The 26,675-nt window shown below is 51.4% G+C and overlaps 1 protein-coding gene across 1 annotated transcript in view; it reads left to right on the top strand.

Moving 5' to 3' along the window:
• The first annotated feature begins 9,432 nt into the window (after nt 1-9,432).
• MACROD1 (mono-ADP ribosylhydrolase 1) overlaps nt 9,433-26,675 on the top strand; it is a 209,950-nt gene continuing 192,707 nt past the window's right edge. The window contains exons 1-3 of the mRNA XM_065408286.1: nt 9,433-9,759; nt 14,502-14,603; nt 15,003-15,122. Of these exons, the coding sequence (XP_065264358.1) occupies nt 9,489-9,759; nt 14,502-14,603; nt 15,003-15,122 (493 nt within the window). The 5' untranslated portion in view covers nt 9,433-9,488. The remainder of the gene's footprint in view (nt 9,760-14,501; nt 14,604-15,002; nt 15,123-26,675) is intronic.

The raw sequence follows: 26,675 nt of genomic DNA, 5'->3' as shown, positions 1-26,675 counted from the left end.
TAGGTGCACATCCGGGCCCCGCCCTCCCAACACTATGATAGATTAGAAGATGTGTCGCTCACGGGCCGGGCCATGCCTACTCCCTGCCTCCGCGTCAATGGAGGCGGGGATCATTGCGATAAGCACAGTGATAGGTGGAAACAAATGTCAAGAGACAACTAGCCCCGCCTACCCCGCGTCTCATAGGTCTGGCGGTATGCCAATCAATATCACCTCGAGGAGCTCTCCTACCCGCCCTCATTTTGATTGGATGTCAGCCTTGTACCACGCCCCCTGCTCTGCCCATCTGATTGGCCAGCATCTCCAATAGCCTCAGCAATTCTCAAAGTCCATTGGTCTGGAGACCCCCTCAGGCTCCAAAGGCCGTGCCCATTGGTTAGAGACCGTTTCTGGAATTTTCCATCCTTTTCATTGGGTCTCAGGAACAAAGTGACGACATGCGAGGAGCTGCATCCTGATTGAGCGTAGCGGGTTTGCGTCATCAAGACACCATCCCTTATTGGGAGACTCCAAGGGGTGGGGAAGAGGTTCTGAATGTATAGCTTGCCTGATTGAGCTGGAGTTCCTAAGGAGTGGTGGTGTGTGAAATATTTGTACGTGCTTTCCACGGCCCCTAATAATGCTGGGTTTTTTTACACGTGCCTTGCACACCCTCCACTGGAGAATCTTGTTTGCATGTACCTTGCAGGCAGCCCTGAGGTGGGGGAACAGGCTGTGTTGGCCTCCCTCCCATGTGATCAATGTGTAATTTTCACTTAAGTTCTCTTGAGCTTTTGCACCCGGCCCGTATTTTACACGTGCCATGGGTGCTGTAGTGCAACTATTCCAGTCCCACTTGCCCAGAATTATTAGTCTTTGCACGAGATTCATTGTAAATGAGTAAGTGCAAAAATTCGCGTCCCAGGTTTAAAAAAGTGTCCCATGGTATGCACACAGTACAAAATTTGTACATCATGGTGTGACAGTTATTGCAACCACATGCAGTTTTTTTGAAGACTATATTGTATTCAGTTTATGAATGTTGAGTCTATTGTGGGCCAGGGACTGTATGCAACTCTATGGGATACCACAGCTGCTCCAGAAACAAAAAGCCTCAGAAATTGTAACCAGCTCCAGAAAAATAACAACCCTTGGGTGTTTTCCATATATATATACTGGTTCAGGCTGGGTTTTCCAGACACTAAAAAACAAAGACTTTTGGTATATAAAGGCTGAGTTTTGAGAGACTGGGGGGGGGGGGGGGTCTCAACCCTTGCTGAAAAGTTGGAAAGGCTTTGACTAAGGGTATGTCTACACTAAGAGAGTAGTTCGATTTTACTTAAATCGAATATGTGGAATCGATATTACAAAATCGAACGTGTGTGTCCACACTAAGGACAGTAATTCGACTTTGTGAGTCCACACTAACGGGGAAAGCGTCGACATTGGAAGCGGTGCACTGTGGGCAGCTATCCCACAGTTCCCGCAGTCCCCGCTGCCCATTGGAATTCTGGGACGAGCCGCCAATGCCTTCTGGGTAAAAAAATTTGTCGAGGGTGCTTTTGGGTAACTGTCGTCATCCGTCCGTCACTACCGCCCTCCCTCCCTGAAAGCACCGGCGGGAAATCAGTTTGCGCACTTTTCTGGTCAGTAACAGCGCGGACGCCACAGCACTGCGAGCATGGAGCCCGCTGCGACCATCGCTGCAGTTATGGCCGTTGTCAACACCTCGCAGCTTATCATCCACCTTTCTCAGAGGCAGATGCAGAGAAATCAGGCGAGGAGGCTACGGCAGCGCGGTGAGGGCCTGAAGTCTGAGAGTGGCACAGACCTGTCAGAAAGCACGGGACCCCGCGCCGAGGACATCACGGTTGCAATGGGTCATGTTGATGTTGTGGAACGGCGATTCTGGGCCCGGGAAACAAGCACGGACTGGTGGGACCGCATAGTGCTGCAGGTCTGGGATGAATCACAGTGGCTGCGAAACTTTCGCATGCGGAAGGGGACTTTCATGGAACTTTGTGAGTTGCTGTCCCCTGCCCTGAAGCGCAATGACACCCGGATGCGAGCAGCCCTGACTGTCCAGAAGCGAGTAGACATAGCCCTCTGGAAACTTGCAACGCCAGACAGCTACCGGTCAGTCGCGAACCACTTTGGCGTGGGCAAATCTACCGTGGGGGTTGTTGTCATGCAAGTAGCCAATGCAATCGTTGAGGTACTGCTCTCAAAGGTAGTGACCCTGGGAAACGCGCAGGTCATCATAGATAGCTTCGCCGCGATGGGATTCCCAAACTGCGGTGGGGCTATAGATGGAACTCACATCCCTATCCTGGGACCGGACCACCAGGCCAGCCAGTACATCAACCGAAAGGGCTACTTTTCAATGGTGCTGCAAGCACTGGTGGACCATAGGGGACGTTTTACAAACATCAACGTCGGATGGCCGGGCAAGGTTCATGACGCTTGTGTTTTCAGGAACTCAGGTCTGTTTAGACGGCTGCAGGAAGGTATTTACTTCCCGGACCACAAAATAACTCTTGGGGATGTGGAGATGCCTATAGTCATCCTCGGGGACCCAGCCTACCCGCTAATGCCCTGGCTCATGAAGCCCTATACTGGCGCCCTGGACACTGAAAAAGAACTCTTCAACTACCGGCTGAGCAAGTGCAGAATGGTGGTGGAGTGTGCTTTTGGCCGTCTCAAGGGGAGATGGAGAAGCTTACTGACTCGCTGTGATCTCAGCGAAACCAATATCCCCATTGTTATTGCAGCTTGCTGTGTGCTCCACAATCTCTGTGAGAGCAAGGGGGAGACCTTTATGGCGGGGTGGGAGGTTGAGGCTGTCACGGAGTAAGGGGGGACTCAGGGCCCTGCACCCCCGGCTTCCTGCGATTCACCATGACTCTCAGCCAGCCAGTAAAGCAGAAGGTTTATTTAGACGACGGGAATACAGTCCGAGACAGGTCTTGCAGGCACAGACAACAGGATACCCCTCAGTTAGGTCCATCTTGGGGTCCTTGGGCACCCCAAGCCCCCTCCAGAGGTCAGAGCCCTCCCTGCCTCCAGCCTCCTCACCAGCTAGCTTCCCCGAGTCTGCCTTCAGCGACCCTCCCACAGCCTTTGTTCAGTTTCCCGGGCAAAGGTGTCACCTCGCCCCAGCCCCCTCCTGGGTTCTCATGTTACAGGCTCAGGTATTTCCCTTCAGTCATTCTCCCATCCCCCAATGGAGACCATCCTAGCCACACTCCCCTGTCAGCACTTACAGATCACAGTAAGAACAGTCCCAGTTCGTCACAGAGGCAAATAGCCTGGCTGCTGATTACGCCCAGCCAGACAGCCGGGCGATTAGAAGAGCCCAGCGGGACGCGCTGTGCATCCGGGAGGCTTTGAAAGCTAGGTTCCTGAGTGAGCAGGGTAACCTGTGACTTTTAAGTTTGTGTACAGAGAAGCTGAACCTGCCCCCGTTTCTTTACCCACTAAATGTTCAGTATCCTCTCCAGTTACATACCCCGTTCCCCCCCTTCCAACACACGTTTAAAAATAAAATCACTTGAATTTTGTTAATGAACACCGTTTTCTTTATTACTGTTTTCGCGGGAAAGTGTTGAACCTGGGACGCAGACTGTGGTGGGGAGCGGGTGTAGTGTAGTGATGCAAATGACGCTTCTAAACTCCAGGAATGACAGGCTCCGCAGTGGTGGACTGGTTGTTTCAACGGAGCCTGCCACCCATCCTGTTCGGGACTCTGTGTGTGGGGGGGCTATGTGACTTTGTGGCAGGGGGAGGATGGTTACAGATCCCCTGCTGCGTGGCTCTGTGATCCAGGATAAGGACCGCTGCATAAGATCTCTAACTGCCCTCCCCCGCCACAAAGTCACAGAGCAACCCTCACCCCCCCACCACAGAACATGAAAACCACCTCCCAGACTGACCAGGGTAACTAGTGACTGCACTGTGTGTGTGCCCTGCTGCTGAACCTGCCCCCGCCTCTGTACCCTGGTAAAGGTGACTGTCCTGTCCAATTACCAACCCCCTTCCCCCCCTTCAGACAGACTCTCCTCTAAAAGAACATGATGGAAACAGTAATTAACAGAAACGTATTTTTTATTAGCAACTACACATGAAACTGGGGGGTGAAACTTGGATGGGGGCTTGGGTGAGGCGGGAAGGAAAGGACTTGTCAAATTTTGGGGAATGAGAGCCTTCTAGTACTAGAGCAGTCTGCAGGGGTGGAGTGAGAGTTTTCACGGACTCTGCTGCCCCTCCTTCTTTGGACTTTGGGTGAGGGGGGTATGGGACTTGGTGGTGGGGGAGGGCGGTTACAGATAGACTGCAGCGGGGCTCTGTCCTCCTGCCTCCGGTCCTGCAGAACATCCACAAGGCGCCGGAGTGTGTCCGTTTGCTCCCTCATTAGTCCAAGCAGCGTTTGAGTTGCCTGCTGGTCTTCCTGCCGCCACCTCTCCTCCCGTTCCATGTGTGATCGGTGCATTTGGGACAAGTTATCCCTCCACTGGGTCTGCTGGGCTGCCTGGGCTCGGGAGCAGCCCATAAGTTCCGTGAACATGTCCTCCCGTGTCCTCTTCTTCCTACGCCTAATCTGCGCTAGCCTCTGGGAGTGTGATGCCAGGCTAAGTTGGGAGACAGTCGCAGCTGTGGGAATGGGAAAAAGGGAGTGAATTCCTCAGAAAGATAAATTTAGTTGTGAACAAAGAACATAGTCTTTCTCTGTGAACAAGACCATGCACAGCACCTATCACATGCGCACTCAGGACAAGGTCGAATTTTCGGCCTTCGCATTCAGTGCCTGGGGTCTTGCAGTGCAGATCAGAGAAGCGGGGCAGGACACCGGAATTTGTGTAGCAGGCCGACATGGTAAGCCGTAGACTTGTGGCTGCTTAAAACTTTAATAGTAGCACTGGCCTCCTTTCACATTGAAAGCAATGTCAGTCCCTGCTGCCAGCAATCCGGCAAGCATGAACTCTGCCCCTGTCCCACCCCCTCGCGGCTGTCCCAGGGAAAGATCCCTGTATGCTGCCCCTCTCCCGCCTCCACCGCGTGGCTGTAAGCCGCCGGTTACAGTTCTGTAAAGGAACAGGCAAGCAGTCCCAATACTAACATTCCCCAACCTAATTCAAAGCAGGTCACCATGAGCGACATCACTCTGATGAGGATTTCAGAGACGGAAAAAGAAAGGATGCTTTGGGAAAGCCTGCAAAGACCAGGGCCGTATGCCGCCATGCTCTGCAGGGCAATGATCCCGGAGTACTTGCTTGTCTCCTGGCGTGGAAATGTTTGCTACTACGGAGGACCCAATAAGGCTGCTCTCCCCAGGAACCTGATGCAAAGGCTTTCCAATTACCTCCAGGAGAGCTTCGTGGAGATGTCCATGGAGGATTTCTGCTCTATCCCCAGACATATAGACCGGATTTTACTGTAGCTGCACTGGCAGGGACTAAACAGTAGAGCGGCTTGGGCAGAACAATCATGCTAAACCGGACATTGTTAGATTTTTTTCAGCAGTTGCACTGCCAGGGACTGAACCGTTAAGCGCCTAGGGCAAAGTAATCATGCAAAACCCATTGTTAATATTGTTAATATTCCTGTTCTGTTAAAAATAAATGTTTAGGTATTTTAAACACTTACGGAGTGATCCTTCCCCTGATTCTGTGTCCGGGTTAACGGCTGGGGACGGTTGGTAGGGGATCTCTGTAAGGGTGATGAAGAGATCCTGGCTGTCGGGGAAATCAGCGTTGTAAGCGCTGTCGACTGCCTCGTCCTCCTCATCTTCCCCGTCCGCTAACATGTCCGAGGAAGCGGCCGTCGACAATATCCCATCCTCAGAGTCCACGGTCAGTGGTGGGGTAGTGGTGGCGGCCGCACCTAGGATGGAATGCAGTGCCTCGTAGAAACGGGATGTCTGGGGCTGGGATCCGGAGCGTCCGTTTGCCTCTTTGGTCTTCTGGTAGCCTTGTCTCAGCTCCTTGATTTTCACGCGGCACTGCGTTGCATCCCGGCTGTATCCTCTCTCTGCCATGGCTTTAGAGATCTTCTCATAGATCTTTGCGTTCCATCTTTTGGAGCGCAGCTCGGAAAGCACGGACTCATCGCCCCACACAGCGATCAGATCCAAGACTTCCCGATCAGTCCATGCTGGGGTCCTCTTTCTATTCTGAGATTGCACGGCCATCTCTGCTGGAGAGCTCTGCATCGTTGCCAGGGCTGCTGAGCTCGCCATGATGTCCAAACAGGAAATGAGATTCAAACTGCCCAGACAGGAAAAGGAATTCAAATTTTCCCGGGGCTTTTCCTGTGTGGCTAGTCAGAGCATCCGAGCTCGGACTGCTGTCCAGAGCGTCAACAGAGTGGTGCACTGTGGGATAGCTCCCGGAGCTATTAGCGTCGATTTCCATCCACACCTAGCCTAATTCGACATGGCCATGTCGAATTTAGCGCTACTCCCCTCGTTGGGGAGGAGTACAGAAGTCGAATTTAAGAGACCTCTATGTCGAACTAAATAGCTTCGTGGTGTGGACGGGTGCAGGGTTAATTCGATGTAACGGCGCTAAATTCGACATAAACGCCTAGTGTAGACCAGGCCTAAGACTCCATAAGACTTATGGGTAATTTCTGTTATGTTTAGTAAACATGTAGGAACTTTTGTTGTTTGTTATATTTTCTCTAGGGTTTTTTCTTTTGGTCCTTAAAATGTACTCTGCTGAGAAAGACCTGTGTGGTCACACCGTTAAAAACATGAATTGTCCTCGGAGAGAAAACAGCCCAGGCACTAGCCTTCAGGCAGAACGGCTGGCTGGGGATGTTACAGTATATGGCAAGGGTCTATGCAACTGCAAACTTAAAACTCTAGGTCATCAGGGAGTGGGATAAAGGTCCCTGCCCAGAGACTGGTGTTGGTTGGAGCCCTGAGCCATGACTGGGCACACCTGGAGGGACCACACAGATGAAGAAAATAGGTGCAGTTACCCTGAAACTGTGACACATGGCATGCAATGTTATGCAAAATGGGTATATGCTAAAATTAGGCGCTGTGGTGTGTACGCTATAATTTTGTAAGTGCAGTGTACAGCAAAGAGCATGGGTTGCATAATTTCTGTATACTTGTGTATTTCCCAGGGCATGATTTTTGTATACGGTGCACATGCCTTGGGGCACGTTCCGTACATACATGTACCTTTGCATGGATTCACCCCCTGCAGCAATTTCACTAACTCAGTGTAACTCCTAGGAGTTTACCTGATGTCATACAACTGCCGGGGTGTTTTCCTCACTGGACACAAATCTCAGCTTTGTTTTCCCAGAGGAGTTTCACAGTGGGAAGCTCTTATAGAAGCTGCAGTGCAGGCTACTGGGCAGCTTTCTGTAAAACATTTGTAGGAGCTGATGTGGGGGAGGAACAGGAAATCTGCTGCGCTTTTGGTGCATTATAACAAGGAGAGTGTGGGGGACAGAGTCCGGACTCTTGGGTTCTATTTCCAGCTCTGAGAGGCGAGGGAGGTCTCATGGTTAGAGCAGGGAGGGTCTGGGAATCAGGACTCCTGGATTCTGTCCTTAGCTCTAGAAAAGAAGTGGGGTGTAGTAGTTAGAGCAGGGAGGCTTGTAGTTAGGACTTCTGGGATCTGTCCCCAGCTCTGGAAGAGCAGAGGGGTCTAGTGTTCGGGGGGGGGGGGGCAATGGGGAGTCAGGACTCCTGGGTTCTGCCCCTTGCTCAGCTAGTGACCTTGGACAAGTCATTTTGCTGCTCTGTGCCTCATTTTCCCCAGGATGGGGAATAACACTGATTTATCCCCAGGAAGTTTGCAAAACTATTGATCACTGTGAAGTGCTTTGTAATCCTCCAAAAAAAAAAAAAAAAAAGGACCAAGCAACAGTATGTGGTGATAAATGCAGAGCTGAATCTTGAAGGCTTGCTCTAAGAACTGCAAATCTTCCTAAATCAGGATTTGGGGGCATAAAAGAGGGTGCCCTGCTCTTTGGATAGCATGGATCTGAAGCAACCGCCTAAGAGATTAGCAAAAGGCCAGGTCTCCCAGCAAGCGGTATCTATCTGTCTTCTGGTGTGACTAGCACTGCTAAATTTAGTAGGATTGCTAAGGCACCCTGCAAACTCAGGAGGCAAAGATCTATTTATAGATTAAGCTAACCTACTGTGCTGTTAAAATGTCCTGGGTGTGTGAGTGTGTGTCCCCTTTGCAAATGATTGCTTTTTAAAGTATGGTAGTTAGTTGTTTCCTGGTTCCTGCCCACAAGCAGCTTAGAGGCAGGTTGAGAGCAAGAGTCACTGAAATTAAATTACAGCTTGTTTTGCCTGGGATTCTGGGAACTGTAGTTTGCAAAATTGGCTCCAAAGTTTTCAGTCTCCCAGTTTTCAAAGTTAAGCCTGGTCCCAAGAGTCTGAGGGGCAAATGTGGAAGAATTCTGTTCTATGTTTAAGCTCAGCGCTTTACCGACATGGGTGAATTAATCCCCCTGTGTGATCTTGGGTGATAAATAATGTTATCCCCATTTTATGTATAAGGAGCTGGGGCATACAGGAGGGAAGAGGCTTCCAGAAGTCAAACAGCTAGTCACTGGCAGAGCTAGGGATAAAACCCAGGAGTCCTGGCTCCCAGGCCGCCCTTGTTGTTCTAACTCACTAGAGCTCACTCCCTTTCCAGGGCTAAGGCTATAACCCAGGAGGCCTGACTCCCAGCTCTGCCCTGCTCTAACTTACTAGACCACACTCCCCTCCCAGAGCTGGGAATAGAAGCCAGGAGTCCAGAATACAATACTACAATGAATGTAATTATTGAGGGGCAGAGTGGTCCAGTGGGTAGGACTGCAGCTCAGGACTCCTGGATTCTAGTCCAAGGTCTGCTGCAGACCTTTCTCTGTGTGCCTCTATTTCCCCTCTCACCTTTTGTCTAATTGGACTGTCAGCTCTTCAGGGAAGGGACTGCCTGTCATTGTGCATTGGTGCAGCACCCAGCACGACAGGGCGCAAGTCTCAGTTGGGGTCTGTACAGCACCCAGCACAACAGGGGCGGGTCTGGCTGTGCTACAATAATGCAAGGTGCGGCGGGGGCACAGTAATAGTAAAACCAGCTAACAGCAGGGAAGCACATGGTCATCGTAGGCCCTGTTGCTGAACTCAGGCTCTGGATCCCATTGTGCCTGAGATGCCATCCCAAAACACTGATAGGCTTTGCTCATCTCGCTGAGTTTGCTGCATCAGGACCCTTTATTGGGAAGGAAGAGGAAAACTGCAAGAGCCTGGACGGGGGCGGGACTACATTTCCCAGGATCCCTTGCACACAGATGGGCGGGTCTTGCAAGTGCAAAGCCCTTGGAGAGTTTCAGTGGCAGCGCAGCAGCAATTTTGTCCTCTCTCCCACCCCCCTTTGCAAGCCAAATACCAGGTGCAGTAAATAAGGGAGAAGAATTTCTCTCGACTGCTCAGGGACCAACCAGGGAGGCTGGTCTGGGAGCCCCAGTGCATTCCCTTCTGTGCTACTATGCCAGGGGTTCTCATGACCCTGCTAGGCAGGAGACTGTCTGGAGCTTTAGGGCAGCTTCTGGGGGGCTGGGGCAAAGGCAGGATCCCCTGGGTGCTGGGTAGTGTCAGGAGGGGCACGTGGAGCTGCAGGGAACCAAGCACTAGCAGCCTTCCCCGTGGCACGGTCCAGTTGGTGTCAAGAGCCTTCCGGAGCTGGGCAGCTGCTCCCCCACTAGGCATGGCGGCTAAGGTGGATCTGACCACATCCACTGACTGGAAAGAGGCAAAAAGTAAGTGTGAGGGTGTGGGTGTGTGTGTGTGTGTGCGCGGCATCATACAGCCCTTTGCAACATGTCTCCACTTACCCTGCCTTCTGGGCCACTTACCCTGCCTAATTTCGAACCCAAGGGCATTTGTCTCTTCCCTGGGCACCATGCAGCTGTGCAGGGAATCTGAATACCAACATGAAGTCCACCCCCAGGTATGGAACAGCTGGAGGCCTGTTGCCACAGTGCATTGGGTTAGTTAAAAACTGATACAGCTCTTCCAACATCACTCATCTCTGCACCCCGCCATGCAGCATAGGTAGGAATCCCATAATGCCTTGTGCCGCCTCAATGCATTGTGGGTGATTTGTGGGATCCCCTTCTGGAATTGTGGGAGTGCATGTGTGTGTCAATACTCACAGCATCCCTTGTGCCATATCCCAGAACTCACCTGGCAGCTGCACCATTCCCAAATTACTTGGAGGGAGGCAGCACTTCCTATCCCAGGTGTTGCATGGAGAACAGAGCTGGTGCGTTAGAGCTGTTCCCTATGGGGCTGGCCTTCCAGAACCAAACCATGGGACCAGAACACTCTGCACTGACTGCAGTGTCACATGCCAGCCCTGACCCCACCATGAGAGCTGCCCTGGGCACAGAGAACGTATTGGCCTATCCGCTTTCTAGCAGTCAGTGGCAGAAAGTGCAAAAGCATCCATGTTGTGCTGCTGGCACAGTCCCCCTGGGTTATTAATCCTCTTCATCATGGTAGTGCCTGACACCAGCCAAGAACAGGACCCTGTTGTGCCAGGCACCATACAAACCCAGAGTAAGGGACAGTATCTGCCCCAGTGAAAGATGGTATAGCAGGGGCTCATATTGACTGGTGCCTCTGCATTTCATCATTGCACCCCTTCTGGGGCTGGCTTATTATCATAAAACCCAACACCGCAGCCCTCTTCCCTGGCCCCTTTCAGTTTATATTGAGATTCAGCATCCATATAGCCTCCCCCAAACCCCCATGCTCTAGGCTCAAGAGTCTTTTCAGCCCCTAATTAGGGGATTATCTTCCTTAAGGCTGGTGGCACAGGATTTCTTAGGCCCTTGGCACAGCTGTCTTAGGCCGAACCTAACGGTCCAAGACAGAAAAATTGGGAGCTCTTTAAGAAGAGTTTATTAGATGGCCAAAAAGCCACAATTCCACAATCAAGAGAGATGACAATTTTGGCCAAAAGCCCAGCCTGGCTCAGTGGCAAAGTAAAGGCAGCAGTTAGAAATTAAAAAGAAAGTAATATAAAACAAATGGAAAAAGGGGGTAATAGCAATGATCTAAATTAGAGGGTAGGAAATGTAGAAAACTGATAAGGGGTGCTGAAGACATCAGGGAAAAATGCATTTCTGGCAGGGCCAAGGAAAATAAGCAGTTTAAGTATCTTAAGAACAAAAGAAATCCTAGCAATGGTACAGGCCAGTTACAAGCTGGAGATGGTAAAACTGCTGTTAATGATGCAGAAAAGACAGAAGTGCTCAATAAATATTTCTGTTCTGTATTTGGAAAGACATAGGATGGTGTACTTGTAACCATCCTCATGTGAGAAGTACTTTTCAGTCCATTATTAACTAAGGAGGAAGTTAAAACACATCTATGAGGGATAAATATTTTTAAATCAGCCAGTCCAGATAACTTGCACCTGAGAGTCCTAAAAGAGCTGTCTGAGGAGATCTTTGGCTTGCTTGATGGTAATTTTTGATAAATCTTGGAATACTGGGGAAATTTCAGAAGACTGGAAGAGTGCTAATGTTATACCAGTCTTCCAAAAGGGCGAGTGGGATGACTCAGGTAACTGTAGACTGGTTAGCCTGATATCAGTGCTAGGCAAAATAATGGAAAAACTGATATGGGAGTCAGGTGATATAGAACGAAAGGACAGGCCTATAATTAATGTCAGTTTGATAGGAAATAAGTCTTGTCAAACAAATCTGATTTCTCTCTTTGAGGAGATTGCAAGGTTGGTTGATAAAGGTAACTGCGTAGATGCAATACACTTAGACTTATGTACGGCATTTGACTTCATGCTGCGCAACAATAATAAGCACTATGTAATATCAGTAGAGCACATGTTACCTGGATTAAGAACTGATTAACTGACAGATTTCAAAAAGTAGTTGTCAAGGGTGAATCCCTATTGAATGGAGATGAGTCTCAGGGTGGCTGGCCCTTTAAGGGGAGCCTGGAGCAGGGTCCTCTCTACCGTGATGGGCTTCTTTAAGGGGAATGAGTCCATTGTGCCAAACTGCCTAGGTGGCTGCTTGGCAGTGAATTGGTTAATGGGCATCTGGACCAGATAAAGGGCCGCAGAGCTCAGTTGGAGGAGGATGCTTGTTAGGAAGAGGAGGTTCCCAAGGACAGGAGTTTCAGTGGTACAGAGGAAGAAAACTCCCAGGGAAACTTCACTTGCATCTGAAGAAGTGAGGTTCTTACCCACAAAAGCTTATGCTCCCAATACTTCTGTTAGTCTTAAAGGTGCCACAGGACCCTCTGTTGCTTTTCCCAGGGAAAGGAACTTAAGGAGGAGCCTAGATAGCTGCAGGAGGCCCAGCCTACTAGGATCTGTGATGCCTGGAGAAGAGCGGCAGTCAGATGGAGGGCCCTGGCTCCAGGGAAGGAATGGTGGCTGAGTGCCTCTTGGCTAAAGGGCCCAGGATGATAAACACAGATGGAGTCTGCCTCCCTGCTAAGAAGACTGGGTGGTGGTCTTGTGTTTCTGTAAAAGTTTCTGTTGTTAAATGAGACCTTCAAAAGCCTTGCCAAGCCTCCTAATGACCCAATTGGGGAAATTGTCAGGGGGTGTCTGTACCTGGCCACAAGGGGGCGTGTGGGATGGCATCTGCCTTACAGGGCATCCCTAGTGAAGTTCTGTAGGGATCAGTACTAGGCCTGATGCTAGTCCACATTTCCATCAATGCATTGGAAGTAAATATAAAATCACTGCTGCTAAAATTGATGGATGACTCAAAGATTTTTGGAGTGGGATGGTGAGGACAGTCCTGCACAGCAATCCACATTGCTTGGTAAGCTGGGCCCATTCCAAGGAAGCATGTTTTATTACAGCCAAATGTGAGAGCATATATCTGGGAACAAGGCTTGCTGGCCGTTCCTACAGAAGGGGGGACTGTATCCTGGAAAGTGGTGACTCTGAAAAGGATTTCAGAGTGGTAGCCGTGTTAGTCTGTATCAGCAAAAACAACGAGGTGTCCTTGTGGCACCTTAGAGACTAACAAATTTATTTGGGCATAAGCTTTTGTGGGCTAAAACCCACTTCCAAACAACTCAGGATGAGCTCCCAGTGTCACGCTGGGATAAAAAGGGCTGGTGCGATCCTGACATGTATGAAGAGGGAAGTAGTGAGTCGGAGCAGAGAGGTGAGTTTACCTCTGAATACGGCCCTGGCGAGACCCTGGCTGGACTGGTACATCCAGTTGTGGGGATCACATTTCAAAACCAATGTTGAAAATTTGGAGAGGGTGCAGAAAAGATCCCCCAAAATGATTTGAGAGTGGGAGAAGATGCCGTAGAGTGAGAGACCTGGGGGGCTCAGTCTGGTGCTGATTTCCCCTCCCTGGTGCAGCGCACCCCCTGTTTGCAGAGGATCCCAGTCTCAGGTTCTGCAGGCGGGCGTTGGCAGGGTGTGGTGTGATGCTCCCCCAGCCGGGCAGGCAGGGCTGTGCCACTCAGAGGGCCCCAGGCTCAGAGTGCATCACACCAGTGCCTGGGTCCACCCTGCTCTGCAGGGCCACCTCAAGCAAGGCCCCTCCCCTGCACAGCTCTGCGTGCCTGGCTCTCACAGTGTTGTCGCAGTGACAGGGTTTCAGCTGGGCTGGGGGCAGGGCAGACTGCATTGTTTGGGGAAACCCCCTCTGACAGGCTGCCTGCCCCACGGGCCCGCCTCCTGGGGTGAACAGCCAATTGGAGTGGCTGTTGGAAGTGCTCTCAGCAACCTTGAAGCCATGCTCACCGCAGGGGAGGGGAGAGCCCTGAGCTGGGGGTGGCCAATGGCTCCCCTTGGGAGCAAGGGGGATGGGGTGTGTGAGGGGGATGAGCCCCTGGAACTGCTCGCCCAGCCGGAAGGGAGAGGGGGACCTCACTCCAGCTAGGCCAGGGAGAGGGGGGTGAGGAGCCCAGGAGATGCAGAGGTGGGGCTGGGCTGGAGACAGAATGAATGGAGGGAGGGGGTTGGGGGTGGGGTGTAAAGTGGCATGAGGGGGGACTGGGTGAGGGATGGGGAGTGAGTGGGGGTGGGGTGTAAGGTGGTGTGAAGGGGGATTGGGTGAGGGATGGAGCTGAGGGGGCAGAAGTGATGGGCAGACTGGGGGGACAGTTTTGACTTGGAGGTGGTGTGGGGGGCAGAACTGGTCAGGGGTCGGGCAGATGGCGGCGGCGGGGGGGAGAGCTCCTGCAGCAGGAGCCAAAGTCACCTTACCCAATAAAGCGGGAGATTGGGCAGAACTAATTGTCCCTGCCTGCCTGCCCCCGCACACACACACTGGGCATGGGCTGTGGGAGTTCAAACATCAAACACCACAATATACTATTTATAACAAAATCTCCTGGTTGGGGTGGGGTCTGACTCATGGTTTTGCTCCCTTGGGGTGGGCAATACCGAGCTGTATGGATGAGAAGCGCTACAGAATTGCTGGGGGTGATTATAGGGGCACCTGATTCTCGTTACCCTAGTAACACTTCTGTGGGCCTTGTCCCTCCCCTGCAGCATACCTGAAAGGTCTGAATCAGAAGCAAAGACGGGAGCATTACTACACCAAGGACTTCGTCACACTGAAGGACATCGACACCTGGAAAAAAATGGCTAAAAGTGAGGCTGGGGTTTTAAAATCCTTTATTAGTGCGTAGTAGATTTTCATTGTGAGTTGGGGTTGAGGGGCACTGACAGAGCAGTGGTGGGGGAGCCCAGGGTTGGGATAGCAGGGGACTGTGGGTTGGGATTGAGGGGCACTTCAGTGGTCTCCCAGCATAGCCATGTGGATGTTAGAACCCAGTGTGAATTGTGGGGTGGAGGGCTCCCCAATTCTGGGATCTGCTCTCCCTCTCGCTTCTGATAGAGCCTACGCCAATCATGCTTTGGGGCATGGCACAGCCCTGCCCTTTCTATCCCAGAATCCTGGTTCTGGTGGCACAATGGATGAAGCAGGGTATGGCTGGACACTTTTCCTGTAGGGCGTGGAGATCCCTGACCTTGGACCCTTGTCTCTAGGTGCCCGACTGAAGCAGCCCGAGGAGACCAAATTCCCCAAGGACAATCCCCTGAACGAGAAGATCTCGCTTGTCCGCCGGGACATCACCAAACTGGAGGTGGATGCAATCGTCAATGCTGGTGAGTGGGTTACAGATCCCCTCTGCTGACTGGACCCCCTGCTCGTGTAGCACCAACAGCTCCTCCTCTCTGCATGTTGCTGGTTGGGGTGGAGGCTTTGGGTCATGGCGGGCTCGAACCCCATGGTGAACATATGGCGAAAGAGGGTTGGGTGTGAGAAAACGTGCTCCCATCCATGTCTGGGACTGGCAGGAATCCCAGCTGCCCGTCAGGCTGTGCTCTGAGCCAGGAGAGGGAGTTTCAGTGGGGTAGGGTGCTGGGCTGCCCCCAAGAGCAGCTGGCTAGGTGCCATTTGGCTCTGGCCTGTCTGTTCTGGAGGGTGGGGCTCCTGTCTGCTGAGAGAACATGCAGCCTGTGCCACTTCTGCACAGTTCTGTTGCCCCCCAGAACCCATTGGTTGTGTAGGACTTAACCCCATCCCATATGTGGTATAGGGTCTGTCGATCATCCCACTAAAGAACTGCTGTGTGTGTAGGGTCTAGCCCTTTTCCAGATGTTCTATAGGGTTGGTTATTTGCCTGCCCAAAGATCATGGTGCGTGTATAGGATTTTGGTTGGCTGTGGAGGGTGGCTTGATCTGTTTCCACCAGTAGCTGCTATATATGTATGTCCATGGGCTCTGTGTCTCCTAATTACTTAGTGAGTGGTCTCTGTGAGGTGGTTGGGGTTCGTTACTGTGTCTGTCTGTCTGGGGGAAGGGTGGGTGTGGATTTATCTGAGGGTTTTTTGTTTTGTTTTGTTTTTAAACTTTTGTTCAGAGCAAAACTCCCCTTCCCCATTAGTGAAGCTGGGGTGTGTCTGACTGAATTGGGGGAGGTGGGTTTCATGTGGCACTGGCCTCGTTTTTGCTGCTGTCCCTCTGTGAGCTTGGCTTGGGGTGGGGGTCATAATATTGCTGGAAATGGGGCTCTGCAACTAACCCTCCCTGAGCTTTGGGCGGCTGTAGAACCCCAACCCTGCCACCCATTGGGAAATGGGCTGAACCAAACTCGAGGGGTGGGTGGGTTGGGTGCTGTCCAGATTCCGTGACTGTTCTGATACAACTGAATACCCCTCTGTTGTACAAAAGCTGAGCCGGGTGTGGGGCAGGCTCTCCTCTCCAGCGTCTTCAGGGTTAAATGAACCAGTGAGACATCACTCCCTGCAGCCCAGGCTGTCGGCCAGACTCAGGTGAGCGTAGTTGTCAGTTACTCAGGGCAGCTCCCCACTCTGAGTGGTTGGCTCAGGCTCTGCAGAGTCTGGCAGCGTTGCTGTGTTGGATTACACTCGGGGCAGCTCCCTCCATCAAGAGTGATCGGCTCAGGCTCTCTGCAGACTCAGGCAGGGGTTGCTGCGTGTGTTACCCTGGGACAGCTCCCCCGTCTCGGTGTGCTTGGCTCAGGGTCTCTGCAAGCTCGGGCAGGCGTTGCTGCAGCGGTTACACTTGAGGTCACGTTTTCCAGCTTTTGGGCTTAAATCTTTCTTTGTATAAAATGGAAGTCAAGACTCGTGCATCATCCCATGACTCCAGGAGTTAGGGTTTTAAGAGAAATGTCAAGTAGCAGGAGCTTTTTGATAGAATTGTGGGAGCTGGCAAGTGTGATCATGGACCTGATGCCTTAGAGATGATAGGCCCCATGTTCTGTTCCTTGCAACTCTCTTGCCCTGGGGCTGGATTGGAGCCAATGCCCCCTTGAGGGGAAAGGCCCCGTGTCCCATTTCCCATCCCCTGAGCCAGCCACTCACCCTCCCTCTGATCGGGGGCCAGATTGGAGCTGGTGGCCCCTAGAGGGGAAAGGCACTTTATCCAATTCCTTTTCTGCAAAGCATTCTGTGACCAGGAACTCTGTGCGAACAATGAGAAGCGGGGAGAGAGAGAGAGAGATGCTGTATCCAAATGACATCACTGAAAGATGAGACGGTGTCAGATTCTGATTCACCTTCTCCCCCTGTGGTCCCCAATCTGGTGTGTGCCAGAACTGAATGATGGAGCCTTCCCCGGCATCTCCCCTTCCTTAGCACAGACTCTCCATTCTGTAAGCAATTCATCCCAGAGTCCCCCATGAGAGATGACTCCAGTGCAATTTATCTCTGACATCTGGCTAAGGAGCTTGTCAACCCAGTCAGCACATGCCTCTTAAGCTGCAGGGAGATAAACTCTAGCCATATGTTCCCTGTGTGTGTTCCTCATAGCGGGTGCTTGTTGGGAAAGGGCTCTGCTTAGAGCTGGCTGCTTTCTGAGAACTGTCTCGACCATGGGAATTACCAGACTGGTCCATCCATCCCTGTATCCCACCTCTGACAGTGGCCAGTACAAGATGCTTCAGAGGAAGTTGTGAGAGCCCCGTGGTGGGCAGATGTTGGGTAACCAGTTTTCCATGAACGTCTGATCCTAACCCCCTACTAGAGATCAGCTTAAGCCCTGAATCCTGAGGGTTTAGCTCCCATCCAAAATCTTTGTTAGGGAGGTTCTGTTACTTTGGCACTTATATGACAAGTACTGAAAAACTGTCAGATTCTGGGGTCCACAAATCCAGGTGATGTTACTAGATTGGAGAGGGTTCAGAGAAGAGCCCCGAGAATGATTAAAAGATTGGAAACAGTGCCTTATAATGAGATACTCCAGGAGCTCTGTCTGTTTAGCTTACTGAAAGTTAAGGTGTGACTTGGTTACAATCTATAGCAGGGGTGGGCAAACTTTTTGGCCCAGGGGCCACATCTGGGTATGGAAATTGTATGGCGGGCCATGAATGCTCACAAAATTGGGGGCTGGGGTGCGGGAGGGGGTGAGGGCTCTGGCTGAGGTGTAGGCTGTGGAGTGGGGCCAGAAATGGGGAGTTCAGGGTGCGGGAGGGAGCTCCAGGCTGGGGCAGAGAGTTGGAGTGCAGGGGGTGGGGAGTGCTTCGGCTGGGGGTGCGAGCTCTTGGGTGGGGCTCGGAATGAGGGGTTTGGGGGTGCAGGAGGGTGCTCTGGGCTGGGACCGAGAGGTTTGGAGGGCAGGAGGGGGATCAGGGCTGGGTCAGGAGTGCAGGCTCCGGGTGGCTCTTGCCACTGCTTCCAGGAGCTGCTTGAGGTATATCCCCCCTCTGGCTCCTATGCAGAAGCATGGCCAGGTGCTTCTGCGTGCTGCCAGGTCCGCAGGCGTCGCCCCTGCAGCTCCCATTGGCTGCAGTTCCTGGCCAATGGGAGCTGTGGGGGAGGCGCTTGGTGCAGGGGCAGCGGGCGGAACCCTCTGGCTCCCCCTACGTATAGGAGCTGGAGGGGGGACATGCCTCTGTTTCCGGGAGCCACGGCATGCGTGGAGCGGGACAAGCCCCGGACCCTGCTCCCTAGCGGGAGCTTGAGGGCCAGATTAAAATATTTGAAGAGCCGGATTTGGCCCCTGGACCGTAGTTTGCCCACCCCTGGTGTATAGGAACCTACATGGGGAACAGAAATTTGATGGTAAAGGTCTCTTCAATCTAGGAGACAAAGGTCCAATAAGATCCAATGGCTGGAAGATGAAGCGAGTTAAATTTTGACTGGAAAATAAGGCACAGATTTGTATCAGTGAGGGTGATTAACTACTGGAACAACTTCCCAAGGGGAGTGGTGGATTCTCCATTATTAGTTGTGTTTTAAATCAAGATTGGCTGTTTTACTAAAAGATCTGCTCTGGTTCAACCAGGAATTAAGTCAGGGCTGTCCTATGGGGCCTTTGTTATACTGGAGGTCAGACTAGACAATTGCAGTGGTCCCTTCTGGTCTTACAATCTATGAATCCACTGTTCTAGCTCTGGACATTCTCGTTAGAAATACACCTCTACCCCTATATAACGCGACCCGCTATAACACGAATTCGAATATAACATGGTAAAGCAGCACTCCGGGGGGGAGAAGGGGGGCTGCGCACTCCAGCGGATCAAAGCAAGTTCGATATAATGCGGTTTCAGCTATAACGCGGTAAGATTTTTTTGGCTCCCGAGGACAGCGTTATATCGGGGTAGAGGTGTATAAATGCTCAGCCCATCTTTGGATCTTGCTAAGTTTTTGATTTCAACAGCATCCAATGGAAGAGAGTTCTGCTGGCTAATAATGCGTCAAGTGAATCAAGTATTTCCTTTGATCAGTTTAGAATTGGCCACCTCCCATTGCAGTGGTGATCCCCTGGCTCTTGTGTTATGTGACGGGGAACAGAAGTGTCCCCATTTCCAATTGCTCTAGCAAGCCCTGAAGGTTCAAAGTCATTGGAGGATTATTTTGTACTGCGTAGCTACAGGCCCTGCCTGAAATCAGGAGGCCCCTGTTGTGCCGGGTGCTGTACAGACCCACAATTCAATGAGGAGGTTGCAAATGAATTTTTGTCCCCTAAAAAAAGGTGGTTGGGTTTTTTTGAGACAACGGCATTTCTGGTTGAAATTATGTTTTGATGGGAAAATTTCCCTCCCACTCGCTTTGGCGCTAGCGGAGGGGGCTCATGTTTGTAGCAGAACCTGGGGTGCTGTGGGGGGCACACCAAGAGGAGGTGATGCAATGAGTGTGACAAGCCAGGAATATGTCTATGGCAGGAGGGTTAGGAATGGATGTGAGAAGGGGCCAGTTTGCAGGCACGGGAAGGGCAGCTGTTTGAAGGGCAGTGGCCAAGCCAAGCTCAGAGTGGCTGAGGGTGAATGAGCAGGTGTTTGGGGAGCAGGAGCACTCTCTAGGATTGGAAGGCATGAGAAATTGCTGTGGCTGAGTGCTTCAGGGACTAGCAGAGCCATTTCTTAAATGCAGCCTCGGACTCTTGGCTGGAAACGGGAACGCAGAGGTGGTAATGAAGTGGTGGAGGCTGCGACAGCAGATCTGGAGAAAACGCTGAAGGCAAGATGGTAATTTGGGCAGCAGTAAATAATTTAAACCCTGTCATGCTGGGTGCTGCAGAGACCCTGACCAAAGTTAGGACCCCGGTTTGTGCAGAGCCTCATGACACACAGTGAGAGACCGTCCCTGCCCTAAAGAGCTCACGTTCTGAATAGACAAGGGGCAGGTGGGAAGATAGACACCGTGTGAGGGGAAGGGGTTACCCAAGGCCAGTGGCAGAGCTGGGAACAGAGCCCAGATTTCCCCTCCTTCCCTTTGTCTGATTTGGCTCTTTCTGGCTTTGCTTCATATAGAATTTGCACCAGTGACTTAAATCCCTGGTGGAACGGAGTTAGTTAAGCCAGTGCAACCCCTGTGGATATTTGTTTCTGCTTAAAACGGCTTAATCGGTTTAGTTTGTGCCTGTAAATTGACTGATGTGAGGTTAAATCGATATAAGCCAGGTTTAAATTGATGTAAGGGCATCCACATGCAACGTTGCATTGGAAACGCTAACTTGATGTAAAGTCACATCTCTGGTTATATTGGTGTAACTTTGTATTTAGACCCGTCTGTGTCTGTGCAGATCTCACTTGATCCTACCTTGCTAGACATAACAAATAATAACACATCTAAGATTGACACAGCTGATTCTTCACTGAAATGTTCTCTCCCCCGCCCCATGGCTGGGCAGCAGAGGGCGCCAACGTCTCAGCTTTCCAATGTGCTGCTTATTAATTTCCGCCCCAATAAATCAACCTGTTTATTAGAAGAATAAAAGTCTTAACTAACAAGGGGCTTTGTCAGTGCTTCATAAATCCTGCTTCTGTGCCTCATGAAACCCATATGTGGTTAATTCATATGTAAAGTCACAAGCAGGAATATAATACCTGTCCATTAAATTCTACGCGACTTGATAATCATCATTAGCCATGAGTAATTGCCTGATCAGCATTGCACAGCAGCAAGGGAAATGCATTTAAGCTAGTAGCTCGTCTGTACTAACAGGGTGTGTGGGGATGGGGGGGTTCGTTTCCGGTCCTGGGGGCACAACATACTCCTTTGTAGGCCACTGCTCCTGGGGAGAGGGGGCTGGTCCGGGCTTTTCCTGCATGAAATGGAGCGTTCCTGCCAGGGCGTTGTTCCCCTGGAGGCTTGCAGCACTGAGCTGGGTGGGCCTGGCTCCTTGGTTGAAAATCTAAGAGGTTCCAGTTCACTACGGGACAGGGCAGGGCAGGGGACGTCCTTGGCTGACGTACACTGACCCAGGTCCGTTGGTGACAATTTACAGCTCCGATGACCAATTTACAGCAGCTGGGGACCTGGCCACGCTCATTCCAATGGAGCGGTGGCCGATTTACACCAGCCAGGGATCTGGCCTGAAGACCCTATGAAGATGTAAGAGGACTGCAAAGTTTGATCTCAAAGAACAGTATGGATATTAACAAAGCATCCCATTTCCATTTACAAGTGGAAAACATGATGCACAGACAGGGAAAGTGACTCACCCAAGACCATACAGCAAATCGGTGGCAAAGCTGCGAATAGAACCCGGGAGTCCTGACTCCCAGTCCCCTGCATTCTGATCACTAGTTGCCCTCTGTAGTTAAGATAATAATGAAGTGAGACATGATTATGGCCACTCGTCATACAGAACCTGGGGACATAATATTCAGATGTTGGTTGCTAACATTAGGCCCCTAAATGAATATTTGAGCATGTAGAGATTTGGCTTGATTCCTGTACACCCCACTAACTGCTTGGGCTCTCAAGAGACAGGCCGGCTTGTAGCTAAAGCTCTGGGCCAAGATTCAAGGCACCTGGGTTCAATTTGAGATTGGGGGGCCCCCCACGTGCCAGGCATTGCACATACACAGAGTGAGAGGCAGTCCTTGCTTCAAAGAGCTCACCGGCTAAATAGATAAAGGGGGAGGAAAACTAAGCCACTGATGAGGAAGGGACTTGCCCACATCAGAACCCAGGAATCCTGAGCTATCCGACCCAGTGTGTCTGTCTGGACTGCACTGCTTTTCATCTTGGGAATTAATAACCTCTGACAACCTTGGGAGACCTGGTTCAAGCCCCTGCTTTTCCACAGGCTTCCTGTGTGACTTTGGGCAAGTCGGCATTTCTGTCTGTGCCCGGTGTCCCCTGGGGATGAGAGCACTGCCCTGCCTTACAGGCAGCTTGTGAGGATAACTACATGACAGCAGTGGGGTTCTCCGCCTGTTTGGGTTCAGGCCCCATCTGTAAACTGTGGTGGCTTTTTGTTACCCAGAAACCTCTCCAGATGTCCAAGACCATGCAGGGATCCACTGGGAGAGGGGAGGCTCTGAGCTAAGATTCCAGATGCTCCACCAGAGGTGAACGACTGGCACGCACCCCACTGGCAATTGGGGGAAGGGGCAAAAACCTGAGACACCCCCAAAAAACACCCTCTGTCCCCCCATGAGCAGTGTAAGGGGTGGGGAGGATTTGGGGGGCCTGGAGGTGAAGTGGAGAGATTGTGGGGCCAGGTGGTGTAGTGAGGAAGGAGTTGCAGGGGGTAGGGTGTGGAGGCTGGGGAAGGAATTGGAGTGCAGCGAAGGGCTGGGGGAAGGCTCTGGAGCCCAGGGGAGGGTGGGGGGAGCCGACAGCTCCCAAAAACCACATGGCCCCCACACACGGCCCATGGGTGCACAGGGTAAAAGTGTGGGGTAATGTGGGGTTCTGGGGGTAATGTGGGGGGGCTGGGGAAGGAGTGGGGGGGGAGACAGAAAGGGCTGGGGGTGTAGTGGGGAAGGATCTGCAGACACTTTGCTGGGGTTCCAGAGCTGTGAGCCACTGTTACCCCTATCAGCCTCAGCAAGTGAGAGCTTTGCTTAGCTGTGTGCCCGCTCCCTGACACACCAGCCTGGCTGCCTTGCCAGCAAACTTTTTAGGGCTCGGCCAGCCCAAAGCTCGCCTAGCTGATAACCATCAGTGACCTCCCGAGTGCCACAGAACCGTCTTCCCCTGCAGCACTCAACCCCCCCTTACTGCACCACCCACAAAACCTTATCAGATCCACTGCTCCTCTACAGAGACAGTCTGCAGCAGCTTATTAACTTATGGAGGTTTACAAACCCTCCCCTTCCGTCAAAGCACTGAGTTGGTTTATAGTACAAGTAAAACAAGTTTAATTAACAGAAGGACCCAGGTTTAGTGATAGCGAGTATAAGGACTAAAGACTGAGGAATGGTTACAAACACAGCGAAGTAAGAAACTTGTCTAAGGTGTCCGTCTAACCGAACAAACTAGAAACCTTTATGCAAAGAAGTTTTTGTCTCCAGTCGTTCCTCCAGCGTGGCTGCCCAGTTTTTTAGCTAGGACCCCTTGCAGAGCTCAGACTGCTTGGGTTCTTTGTCTCCCCAGGTGAAGGATAAATTAGGGGCTCTCTCCCCCTCCTTTTATAGTTCACTAAACCTTTGAAATGTGGGCTTTGACAGGGAAGCCCAGACAAAGCTGCGCTCTCCTGCTGGGGTGTAGATGCCATGCTGTCTTCTCCTCCGCTTGATGCCTTTATTTACCTTCTGTAAATGGTCCTTCATTGTCTCTGCCTGACGACCAGGCTAGTCAGACAAGCAAATACATGTTCCTTTGTCTAGGGCAGACTGGGCATTGCTTGGCAAACACATTTCCAGCACATATTTATAACTCTTAGTGCACACCCAGTACATACACCACAGCGCATTACCAAATACCGTGCATGACACCTTTTGGATCCATATCATGACAACCGTGTGTGTGGTGTGTTAAACTGGTCAGGCCAACTGCGATTTACTATTGCTTACCAGGGAGCCCTTTGCCAACCAGCTTTGGGGTTTTTCTAGGGTCACAGGTACATTGGGGGGCTGGTACTTACCAGAGGACATGACACCAGCTGCTCCCTCTTGGCTCCTCTCCCATGAAGCTGCTGGACTTGGCTTACTGCTCCGGGCATTGTGATTGCTGGGATGGCAGTGCTGCCCATGTTCGGCCCAGCCACCCCTCTAGTATGATGACGGGGCTGGCCAGGCCAAATCTGTGTGAATGGCTTTTCAACCTGGCACATAGGGTTGCAGTGCCACTCACTCAAATTTGGCCCAGGTGGCTCCATGTCATCATGCCAGAGGGCCAAACCTGAGCAGTGTTGTGATCCTGGAGGTCACAGTGCCCGGTATGGGAAGCTGAGCCCAGCCAGCCCTGTGACTCTTGGATGCATTCTGGTAACCCAGTTTTGGGTCATAACCCACGAATTGAGAAACCCTGCAGTAAAGATTGTGAGGTGCCAAATACCATGGTGAGGGGGGCCATAAAAGTATCATAGATAGATCAAGGGCCTTTTCTCTGGTTCCCTAGCTATAGAATTCAGCTGAACAGCAACTGCCCTAGTCTTGCCCTGGTTCTATTAGGCAGGTGATGGTCCTTCCTCATTCTAGCTCTCTGTGGATAGATCGAGCCAGTACCAAGTCCCTTCTGTTATGAATCACTGCCTTCTAATACAATGGCTATGGGACTGCGAAGAGCAGGAGACAAACTCTAAGCAGATATTGCAATGCTGAAGTGTCAGTGTAAATTGCTTTATCTGTCACTTCAACTCTGTCGCTCTCTGCTGTTTGCCATCCCTTGGGGAAATCAGTTGCCAGAGATGCGGGGATAGTGCCTGGGCGGAGCTCCAACTTCGTGGCTTTACAGAACACGTCGGCAAGGGAAACTGCACCGTTTTGGGGGTGGAGGCAGCTTACCAGGGTGAAGAATGGATTTGGGTTTTTTTTTCTGGAAATTCTGAAAAATTGGGGGGAAAAATAATTGTTTTGGGTCCAGCTGAACTTTCAGTAAATGGAAAAGTTAGATGATTTGTTTTGATTGTGATAGCATTGGTTTTCCGATGGCTGTGATGGGGGTTTTCAAATTAAAGGACATTTTGAAACAAAAAGTCATTTCAACCCAAAAATGTGAAACTTTCTGGGGGGGGTTTTCAGAATGTTTCTCTTGTTTGTTTTCCTGCCCCAGCAGCTCTGTGAAAGGGACACGACTTTGTGGGATGTTGTAGGGTTGCTGCACCTGCGTTTTTTCCGCCCTGCAAAAAAAATGTGGTTAAAAACTTTCCTGAAGCTCTAATGCCAAGGCAGAGCTCCAGCTTCACGGCTTTAGAGCAAGTGGCAGTGGGGGCAGCTGCACAGACCTCGGGGAAGATCCAGCCTCTGTGCAGGCTGCTTAGTGTGTTGCAGATTTCATCATCGTGCTGCAGTGGGATTTGGTGGGACAGTATGGAAGTGAGAGGAAGAATAGTGCAGTGCTTCGAGTGGTAGCTGGGGTCTCGACTTGGCCCTAGGCATCACTATTATTGAATAGTGGTGTGGTATCACCCAGGAGCCCCAGTCAGAGACCAGGCTCCCAGTGTGCTAAGTGCTGTACAGACACAGAATAAAGAGACAGTAACTGGGGCAAAGGGACTTACTTACCCCAGTAACTAATAACTCTGGTGCTGCACTGACAGAGCCCCTGCTACTCTGTTCCTGTCAGCCTTTCCTTTTGTACACAGCTAATGACACCTCGGGACCCCTTTGTAAAGGCAGATGCCAATGCTACAGATGGACAGACTGAGGCAAGTGAGGAGGAGTATTGCTGAGGAGCAGACTCAGAGGTGGCTTTGTTATTTGAGTGGTGTTATTTGACCAGTCATGGACCAAGACGCTGTTGTGCTAGTTGCTGCACAGACAGAACAAGATGGTCCCTGCCCCAAATAGCTGACGACCGAAGGGACCGTCTACACTGCAATCACAGGGTGTGACTCTAGCTTGTGTAGACATACTTGAGCTCACTTTAATCTGGCTAGCTCAGGTACCGGTGCCGTGAAGCTACAGTGCAGGGCTCATCATGGGCTAGTGCCTGAGTAATCACCCTGTGGCCCGGGTGGCCCTGTACAGCCTGTGCTGTACCCGAGCTAGCTCTGGTCCATCTACATGCGCTGCAGTCGCATGCCCTTACTGCAGCGTAGCCATACCCTTAGCAGAAGAAAAGAGACAGCAGGTGGAGACAGAGCAGCTGATGGTGGGGCACAAGCAGACAATGACAGAGCAGTTAGATCATGGTCTGTAAGGGCCTGCACAGGGGAGGAAACTTCTGAGAGCCCCAGGGTCTGTCATACTGCAAAGGTAGAAGCAGAGGAAAGGTGGCCCTGGGGTTAGGATGGTAGCCTGGAACTTGGGTTCAATTCCTTGCTCTGCCACAGATCCCTTGGGTGAGTCTCAACTCCAATGAGTTAGGCGCCTGCATAGCTTTAAAAATCTGGTTCTTGGTGCATCTCTGCCTCAGTTTCCCCATCTGTACAATGGGGATAACAGCACTGTGCTGCCTTATGGGGGGTTGTGAGAATGTGTGCATTCCCGGGGTCCTGACTCCTAGCACAGTGGCTGACCCACTAGCTAAGAGCTGCTGCTGTTCCTCATGCAGATGAGCCATCGCTCACCCAAGCCAGTCCATCCATTTGAGGAGTTCCCCGAAGCGATTTCCTCTCCTGGGGTGACTGATTCTTGTTTAACTAGCCTGCGTTCACGCCCAGCAGCTACTGTTAACCCAGCTCGTGAGCGTCCTTCTTTTTATAGACTCTCCCCGCCTGTCTCCTTGGAGCAATTCCTGATTCAGAAACTCACTGGGTTGCATTGAAAGAGACATTATAAAGTGCTGGACTGATAGCTTAAGTCAGGCTCTGGCATTCAGTTTAATGGACAGCTTTTATCTCCCTTTTTA

Source organism: Emys orbicularis, chromosome 7 (genome assembly GCF_028017835.1).
Source record: "Emys orbicularis isolate rEmyOrb1 chromosome 7, rEmyOrb1.hap1, whole genome shotgun sequence".
Classification (NCBI taxonomy): Eukaryota; Metazoa; Chordata; order Testudines; family Emydidae; genus Emys; species Emys orbicularis.
Note: the sequence above shows the minus strand (reverse complement) of the source record. Positions and strands in the feature narration are given on the sequence as shown.